At 43.2% G+C, this 10,129-nt stretch overlaps 1 protein-coding gene across 4 annotated transcripts in view; it reads left to right on the forward strand.

The window, feature by feature from the left end:
• The window catches only part of TNKS (tankyrase), a 177,922-nt gene extending 167,793 nt beyond the window's left edge, over positions 1-10,129 (forward strand). For 3 of the 4 annotated variants that reach the window (XM_036249522.1, XM_036249521.1, XM_036249520.1), the window contains exons 26-27: positions 1,230-1,386; positions 4,665-10,129. In XM_036249522.1, coding sequence (XP_036105415.1) covers positions 1,230-1,386; positions 4,665-4,751 — 244 coding nt within the window. In that variant the 3' untranslated portion in view covers positions 4,752-10,129. The remainder of the gene's footprint in view (positions 1-1,229; positions 1,387-4,664) is intronic. The other variant, XM_036249519.1, reaches the window with a different exon arrangement.

Raw genomic sequence — 10,129 nt, forward strand, 5'->3', positions numbered from 1 at the left:
TCATGGGCTGCCGGGAAGGTCCTGCTGCTGCTGCCACCTCCACAGCAATAGTGAAGCCTTGGGGCAGGAAGCTGAAGGTAGCAGGCAAGGCCTGTGGGTCAAGCTTTGTGTGACATATGGACAGGGAGTGGACGTGGCAGTGGGCCCAGCCGGCCAAGCGGACAGAGTCCAGAGATACCGTAGTGCTGGCACAATGTGGGGATGGAGCTCAGAAAGCCTCCCTCTTGTGTTGACCAAAGCCCTTTCCTCTGGGTCTGAGAGAGAATGCAGTTGCACCCAAGCCAGCATCCCAGAAGGTCATCAATAGCATCACGCTACATAGCCAGCCCGGGAAGGACCCAGTGATGCTGGGCATGCCACAATTTTTAATTGACTGAAAATAATATCTCTGATTAGTCATATTGCAAAGATCATACTCCATTACTAAAAACAAACTATTTGAATGACAACTATTTACATTTAACAATGTGACCGATCTTACTGTTTAGTTTAAATGTTTATTGTTTATATTAAGTGTTGGCCAACTTTAAAGGGCCACATAATAAATAATTTTTGGCCCTGATAGTGTAAAAGCAGCCACAGACAATATAGAAATAAGTGTATGGCTGTGCTCCAATAAAATTTTATTTACAAAAACAGACTAGATTTGCCCCAGGGGCTATAGTTTGCCAACCCCTAGTTTATTTAACACGCTTTCTTCCCCAGCAACCTTTTTTCTCCTCTGTGCTGTTTAACACCTGCCCCCCAATTCATGTTTCACCCAGGGAGTGTAATTGTCAGCTTATGTTTAAGCAAGTGTTTGTTATATATAATCCACTCTTACTGTTATTTATGTCATTCCAGTGTTTACTTCTTCATAATGAGTAAAACCAAATCTTCATTTCAGATGCTGCTGCCATTTGCTGACTTTCTTTACTTTATTCCTATCCTCTCATACAAGAACTCAGTTTTCAGTAGTATTTTTCTTTTTCCACTAGTCAGAACATGCCAGGGATTTTTCGTGGTTGATATCTAAACCACACCAAAACTACTTTAAACTTCAAGGGTAACTATTGAGCCCACTGTTTATGGTAAATCAGTGTATCAAATCTCATCCCATTTCTACTCATAAATATGAAAGGGGCGTTTAAATTAGCTTGCTTGTGTTAAATTTTTTTCAGTCAATAAACCTAACAAGTATTTCATGACTTAAAGCTTCCTTCAAGGCACTGTTTTTCTCTTTTTTTTAGGCAAATGCTTTTCTGTCGAGTGACCCTTGGAAAATCCTTTCTGCAATTCAGCACCATGAAAATGGCTCATGCACCGCCAGGACATCACTCAGTTATTGGGAGACCAAGTGTGAACGGGCTGGCATACGCCGAATATGTTATCTACAGAGGAGAACAGGTGTGTCACATCATCAGATAAGCATACAAAGTTACTAAACGTAACAATACAGAATGTGGAGACCACATAAGAGTTCAGGAAAACCATTCAAGGACTGGCCAGTGTTGCTCAGTGGTTAGAGCATCAGCCCGAGCACGGCAGGGTTGTGAGTTCGATTTCTGGTCAAGGGCTCGTACCTGAGTTGCAGTCCCTGGCCCGGATCAGGGTGTGTGCGGAAGGCAACCAGTCAGTGTGTCTCTCTCATCAGTGTTCCTCTCTCTCCTCTGTCCCTTCCTTCCTTCCATTCTCTAAAAATCAGTGGAAAAAATTCTCAGGTGAGGATTACCAAAAAGAAAGCCACTTAATAAAATACCTACCACATGATCTGATAGCGTTAGTTGCTTCCGGTCAAAATGAAGATATCAAAATTCTTCAACATCAACTTTGCACACAAGCCATTTACCTGTCAGCCGAGTAACAGTGTGAAGGGGGGGCTGTTCGCGAGGCCTGCTGCTCTGTCTGTGCTCTGCACCCTCCGTGCCCTGACTGGCAGTGGGCTCAGGGCAGCGCTGCCGGTGCACCTTCTCCGTGGGCGGGCTTGCTGCAGGCCGGTCACGTGGCTCGAATCTCTGTGCACATACTCTGCGACTTATGATGGGTCACATCCCAGTAAATCCATCATAAGTTGAAAATATCATAAGTCTAAAATGCATATAATACTCCTCACCTACTGAACACCATAGCTTAGCCCGCCCTATCTTAAATGTGCTCATAATACTTGCGCTAGCTAGCAGATGGGCAAAATTAAGACAAAGCCTATTTTATGTTAAAGTATCGAAGATCTCCTGTAATTTATTGAACATTATACTGAAAGTGAATAACAGTGTTTACACCAATGTTTCACCATTAACGTACACAGCACACAGATGGGTGTTTTGCAGACGTGATGGGTGAGAAAACACCGGCAACACCGTGTGCCAGGGGCACGGGCAGTTCCTCTCGCGGTCGCAAGGGCGCCCGGCAGTGTGGCTCGGGCCAGGGCCCAGCATCGCCAGAGTGTGACCGCGTATCACTCACCTGGGAAAAGGTCAAAATTTGAAGTAGAGTTTCTACCGATGCCTGTCACTTTTGCACCACTGTAAAGTCAAAATTGATCAATGAGGGACCATCTGTACCTCTGATCACGGTACTTACATAGAACAGTAGCTTTCAAAGTCATAAAGCTGCAGTACATTAAGCTCTGCCATCTGCTTGGGGCTCCAACATAAAATTGTCAGCAAGCAGGAAAACTGTCATTTTCAATGCAGGCCTTCACTTGCACCGTGCTGCTTAATGCCCACCAGCCTCTAAAACTCAGGTTATCTGAACGTAATCGAATTTCAAATGGCTACTTGGCTTCACTGATGAAGAAGAGGGGAAAAAGGGAGAAAGAAGAAATGAACTAAATACAAATAATCTATAAGAACACTATTTTATTATGTGCCCTCAGTCTTTGGCCAGGTGGGGCGTGGTGGGGCGTGGTGGGGTGTAGTGTGGGGGAAGAGCTGCAAGCAAGCCCTGAGCTCTGTTCAGCAGGCCTGTTGATTGTGGTGGCATGGGCAAGCAGCGAACCTCTGTTAGGTGGATCATAGGATTTAGCAAGTGAGTAGAAGTGTTGATTTGGGGAGCTGGAGCTGGAGCTGTCGAGGAAGGGACATACCGATATGGAATGAGGGAAGGCAAGAACGGCACTGTAGGCATGGGCTGAAAGTGGAGGTGTCGATATGAACTCATGGTTTCTTACGTTATGTATGTTCACACGTCAGTATGTGTATGTGTAGGTTTCTGTGTGAGAGTGATGTGAGCATGTTATGTGTATGAGTGCATATGTGCATGCGTAGGTTTCTATGTGAGAGTGATGTGAGCATGTTATGTGTATGAGTGCATATGTGCATGAGTAGGTTTCTGTGTGAGAGTGATGTGAGCATGTTATGTGTATGAGTGCATATGTGCATGCGTAGGTTTCTATGTGAGAGTGATGTGAGCATGTTATGTGTATGAGTGCATATGTGCATGAGTAGGTTTCTGTGTGAGAGTGATGTGAGCATGTTATGTGTATGAGTGCATATGTGCATGCGTAGGTTTCTATGTGAGAGTGATGTGAGCATGTTATGTGTATGAGTGCATATGTGCATGAGTAGGTTTCTGTGTGAGAGTGATGTGAGCATGTTATGTGTATGAGTGCATATGTGCATGCGTAGGTTTCTGTGTGAGAGTGATGTGAGCATGTTATGTGTATGAGTGCATATGTGCATGCGTAGGTTTCTGTGTGAGAGTGATGTGAGCATGTTATGTGTATGAGTGCATATGTGCATGCATTTGTCCGCTGAGAGCGAAGAATCCCAGTAGCAGTGAGCACATACACTTGGAGCCCAGATCTTGGTCCCTGATACCATTCCCCGCTGAAAGGATCCCTAGCTCTTTGGAAAATCAGCTGATTTCAGGGCTGGAGCAGAATAGGAACAAGATGAGCCTGGACGATCTGGAATTCCAGAAGATGATGAAGTGCAAAAAAAGAGATGGGGGCTTGCCACAAGGACCCTGAGCCAGCGTGAAGGGATCCACTGGCTAAATCTGGGACAATGTGAACCTATAAGCACAGTAATAAATTTTAAACCATTGGAAAAAATGGAAATTCATAATTCTGGACTGATAACAAATAGATAAATAAGTGAAGAGGAAAGGAAGGCTTTTGCTTACAATAGAAAGCCAAGGGCAGATAAGTGGATATGGAGGGAATACTAGATTTGCATAATCATCTTGCATCCATTGTGGTAAAAATTAGATGAGGCAGGAATCCTCAACAGATGCTAAATCTAGGGGATAATTTTGACAAGGAGAAGGATATTTACTTGGTCTGCTTACTAGTTAGAAAAGAGAAACAAATCACAGTAATTATGCCTTGGAGAAGGGGGGGGCAATACCTGATCAGATGATCAGAATGAACACTGTCAATGAGGGACAGATAGACATCGAGTGCGCCTCCAGGGGTGACATCTCGAGACAGGCACATCATCCGTGCAGTATTCCAGCCAAAAGTGCATAACCTCGGTGTAATCAAAATGAGGGATATTCTGGTAATAAAACATCTGGCAAGACTGGATTCTTCAAAATGTCAGTGTTATAAAGACAAAAAAAACTTGGAGAACTTTCCAGAGTAAATGAAACCCAAGAGAGGACAACCTCTGAGACTTCAGTAAATAAGGCTTTAATACTGTAGCTGCCAAAAGGGTGACGTGTTTTTCTCCTGTCCTTCCCAGGCCTACCCAGAGTATCTCATCACATACCAGATCATGAAGCCGGAAGCTCCTTCACAGACGGCAACAGCCGCAGAGCAGAAAACCTAGTGAATGCCCACCGGTAAAGGCCCGATCGGATTAAACCGGGGACTGGACTATCACGGACTGTCTCCTGCAAAACCAATATTCTATAAATCCCTGACAGCCTAGAATAAGCTGTTTGTCTTTCTGAAGCATTGCTCTAGTGATGAGTATCGTATGAGTAACTGATACATGCTCAACTGCTGCTGTTCCCTTTGAGGAAATGTTTACAGGGGCGGCCTTTTAATAAATCTCAGGCTCACTTTCATTGCAGTTTTCCATTTCTAAAATAAGATTGCTTTGATCTAGACTTGGAAATGGAAAAAAAAAGAAAACATAACCAGTATGTTCTCAAATGTTCACAGTTCACACACTACATTTGCTTTGTTATACCTGGCACGTGTATATAACAGGTGCGCATACCCAGGCTCGTTTTTAGGTTTTTTAAACATGTCGTTGGCTTTTTTTTTTTTTTTTGCTTACATTGATAATGAGCCGGAACCTTCTTGAGGATGTTTTGCACAAAGTCACACTGACTAAAATCATTAGCAATGCAACCCAAGCTTCTGGCCGAGCAAGACTAGTTTCCACTATTTTTTCACTTTGATTTATTTTATATGTGTACTTATTATAAACATAACTTGAGGTGGAAAGGAAAAACATCAGTGTTTAGTCCTATCAGTTGGCCAGTCTTACAAGGGAAAGGCACAAACATCAGCCGACTCGGAGCTCCCAGGTTCAGGGGCAGAGCTGGTGTGGGCCACTCGCTCTCCGGTACAAGCCTGCGTCCAAGGCGGTCAGGACAGCGCGGAGCCAGGAGCGCGCAGCCAGGGAGTGGTGTGGGCACGCTGCCATCGAGCCTGGAGGGGAGACCCCTGGGACAGCTGAGGACGAGCCACTTCCTGTGCGAGGAGCATGTGGTTCCGGCTGCTGCAGCAGAAAGGACCTCGGGGCTCTGCCAAGGAACGCCCTCATTCAACCCGCACCACCAGAGTTGTCGCCCCCAAAATCAGCTGCCTTATTTCCAAATTCAAATTATTGTACTTCATGGGAGTCACAAAAATGTTACTTTATTGTTTCTCTAGGTTGGGAAACTAGGATTTAACTCCTATTTAGCATATAGATAGGCACAAATGCAAGAACTGTTTTGTTTACTGCAGATTTGGGGTTTATTTTGAGTGAGGTGCTTCAAACAGTTTAGATAGGTCCTTGCACTAAATTTTTGAATGATTCCTTCAAACATCTTAATAGACAAGGAGAACAAACACTTGAAACCAAAGCTCTTTTAGTTATTTTTTTAATGAAGGTGGAGAAGTACCACACTGTTACTTCATGAAATTAGTACTTCGTTTTGCTTGTTTTAATCAACATTTGCCAAGTGCACATAGACACTTGTAGAAAACTATCCATTATAGTTCTTACGCTTGCCCTTCTCACCTTAACTGGATATCGACTTGAGTGCATTGATTTTACTTGGACATGCTGCGCACCTACTCAGCTTTGAAGCAAAAGGAGTATGTGGTGGGAAAAAGGGGGAAACAGTATGATACGAACTTGCCATTTCAATTTAAAGCCCTGAAAACTAATTTGTTTTTTAGTACACGCTGATTAAGCTATGACCTTCTTTGATCACCTAAAGAAAAATAGTTACATGCAAAAATTCTAGAATAGGCTCTTAAAATACACATTTTGCTTTCTTTCTGGCTTGAGACCATTGCTAGAACTAGGAACTGGGAACTAGTTTGAGTTTTATAGCTGAATCTTGCATGGGTCCTCCAAATTGAATCAAGAATTAGCCTCCATTTTTGCTTCAGTTGACGTTTAGTGGCCCACGCTGGGTGTCCGTGTCCCGTCTGCGTGTTTCATAGCACTAGAATTCCATGTGGAGCTTTGAAGTTGGATCTTTGTGAAGAGGGCCTGTTTCCTCCTTTCCTTTTTGCTGTGTGACAAGGGGTCGAAGGAATTGGCATCTGTGTAGTTTTCAGTAGCTGTGAAAGTGTATCTTACTTACCTCCCCACTTAGATATAGTTTAAAATGGTAAACACAGCTGTGATTTTTAGTTAAGTAAAAGGGTTAATACGATATAGATACCGAAAGCTTTATAGCTTTTTTGAAAACATAAGCCACTACCCGACTGGTTCTCTGGCGTTCCCATCATGCTAACTGGATTACGGGTGTGCCCGTTTTAAACTTCAGCCTTACACTTGAGAAGTTGAACTGTGGTTCAGTATTTAATCTGCCCATGTTGTGTATCGTGTGTTCTGTGTGCCGAGTAAAGGTACCGTGTAAGGAAGACATTTGCAGTGCTTCGTCTTGTAATGAGTCAAGTATATAGTAGTCCTTGGAAGAATGTGTACATATTACTCATCTGCTAAAGAGAATGGGTTCATTGATATCTCATAGGAACCAAATACGTGTTTTCAAAACTTGAAAACCAAAGGTCATCATGAATGCACTCAAAATAGCAAAAGTCGATTACATTTGGAATTTCCGACCTCAGCAGTGTGAAAACCCTTTGGGATGTAAAGCACACCATCGACTTAGGCCGAAGTCCATTTCCGTCCTTACGTATGTCCATACAGACACTGGCAAGTCGAGGACTAGTGACATGGCCTCGCCTGCGCTGGCCTCTGTTCCCCAGGCTGAGCGAGAGGGAGGATCGAGCCCGCGGCAGCCCGACCCAAGCGCTCGCATCAGGGGGCTCCCCGACGACGGTCCCAGCGGACTGGGATGGGCTCCGTGGGTCCGGCCTGAGTTGCGTGCTCTGGACTGGACGCTCTCCTTCCGCTTGGCCTCCTGCCTTTCCCCCAGGTTGCTAGTCTGGAATTATAATTAGCTCCAACAGTTACCTTTGACCCCACTCATTTTCCTCCTTTCTTCATTTTGGGTCTTGCAAAAGACTGTACTTCTCTGTTTCCACGTCACAACCAGAACCAGGTGTTAGGCCTCACGTGCTCTGCTCAGGAGAGTTGCCACTTGACTGACAAACAACAGCATGGAACCCAGAGTTTTCATTCTATGCAAAATAGTAGCAATATAACCAGGACTTCATCCACCTTTTCCTTTTTCAGTAACACAAGTAGAATAAACAATACTAGGACGTTTTCATGGAACAGCATTCTGTCTTCATTTGAGATTGATGTCAGTGGCCGACCAGTTTCCCTTTGCTCTCAGAATAGCGCAGCGCACTGATACCTACAGAGAAATCCTGGTCGGGGCAAGCGAAGTAATCTAGGTGAATATTCTATTATAGCCTTAAACAGAAACGTGGGTGTCTGGAAGAACAGCGCCAGAATGCAGTGAGCTGTCTAGGTTTTTCCGTTTCGCTACATCTCCCGGATGCGCCCTGGATTTCTGTGACCGTCTCTGAAACAGGAAAGTGTGTGTTTCAAAGCACCTTTTCCCCAGTGTGTCCCGATCCCATTTGTATGATAATCTGTGAGAACAGCCTTCTTACCAAAAATGCCCATGGTGTGACCATTTTCTTTTGAGCTGTTTGTTATCTTGCATAGTGAAAAGGATTTCAGTCATTCAGAGAACACTAAACACTGACATTAATATAGGGTTTCATGTGTCAAATGTATTTCAAGACTAAAACTAACCTTGTTTGATGTCAAATCAGTGACAGAGGAATAAAAAGAAAGTAATTGTGAAGATAATGTTTGCGCTTCCGTTGGACACATCTAGCATATGACAAGGAAATGCATTTCTTTAAAACCACCCTTAAAAGTGAGGCTTCTTCAGACACTGGATTTTGAAATTAATAGACAAATATTCTTCTTAAGAAAGCCTTAACTATGGCAGAAACTTTTAAACCTTTGATGTCCTAATAAAAAGTTGCAATTCCATTTCTTAGTGTCTGAAAGGTGTTGGTGAGCCGGGTGTGTCATGTATTTCACACCTGTTGTGCTGATTCCATGAGGGTGTTATTCGTAAGTAGGCCCCTTACGTGCAGAGGAGCTGATAGAATCAGCCCAGTTCCGTTTCTGTCTGAAACTCCCCAGCTACCAGTCACCTGGTTTGCAGAAATGCAAGAAAGGTTTCAAAGCCATACCCTGTAGAATTTGACTGTTGCACAAGCTGTTTTTTAATCATTTTAAAATACAAACCATGGTGATAAGTGAAAAGCAGTAGGAAGCTGAAGATTTTCTATACTTTCTAAAACCAAACGTGCTCATGATGTGACAGGTCTGTACATCTGCGGGGGTTCTGCCGCCTCTGAAATGACACTCACTGGAGAGTTGACTGCATTTGGGATCTTCATTCTCACATTTCCTTTTCTGTTTCACACTCATCTCCGCACCCTCCCTGCCACCCAGGTTTCACAGGTGTCTCCTCTAGAATCCACATTGTTTTGCTACTTTTTTTTTTTTTTGCCCATTTCTGCAGACAACCCTGAAAGTGTTTGCTGAGAAGTGGTTACACTCTGATAATGGGGTGTCCCTTACACACTCCTGTGTCCCTCCCAAGATTCAGGATAAATGAGCTAGAAAACACAACAGTAAAAATGAGAAAGGAACCAAAATCTTCGAGGCTGAGAGCCTAGACCTAGAAGATGACCTTGACTATATAACCCTTGTATTCATTACACAAAATATTTAAACTCTTCATGTGCATATACAATGCCTGCTTCTGCTTCCATTGTTTCAAGTTCATCCTATCCTGTCTTTGTGATAGTAGTGTTTGTCTTTGATACCTACAGACTAAAAGGTACTTTTATCAGCAAGTTTTCTCAAAAACATTTACAAAACCAGCCTGGGGGACATCTAGAATGTTTCCTGGCAACAGCGTTTGGCGTAGTGCTTGTATTATCTCACTGTGTTGTGGTCCATGTGGTAACCATGTAGTGCCTCTGGCTCATTGCTGGTGTTTTTGTTTCAGTCTGTATGACTCACCAGTGGCGGGGTTCAGTCCCCTCCCCCTTTCTTTTCTGCATTCGTCTATTTGTAGGATTGCCAGATAGAGTGCAAGACACCCAGTTAAATTTGAATTTCAGGTAAATTTTTTAGCTTAACTGTGTTTCGTGCATTATTTGCCATATATTTACAATTAAAAAATTCTTAATTATTTATGTGAAATTCAAACCTAACTGAGCATCCTGGTTTTTTGCTTTGTGTTATTTTATTTCACTGAATCTGGCAACCCTCTCGATCTGGTCATGGAAAATGGCTTACAGCATGTAATTCTTCTAGTCTTCACTGTCTTTCACATGGAATGGGAGACCTTTTCTCTGTCACCCTCTACTTTCCAAAAGAGGGCAGCGAGGAACTTGACCTACCTGCACGGTAGGTTCCTATTTAAGGCATCTTTACGATTATATTTAACCTGTAATTGTGCTTTGGCTAAATGTCTAACTTACAATACTTGTAATTGTTTAATATTCAATAAAAACATTTTTAAAGTA

Source organism: Molossus molossus, unplaced genomic scaffold (genome assembly GCF_014108415.1).
Source record: "Molossus molossus isolate mMolMol1 unplaced genomic scaffold, mMolMol1.p scaffold_m16_p_9, whole genome shotgun sequence".
Classification (NCBI taxonomy): domain Eukaryota; kingdom Metazoa; phylum Chordata; class Mammalia; order Chiroptera; family Molossidae; genus Molossus; species Molossus molossus.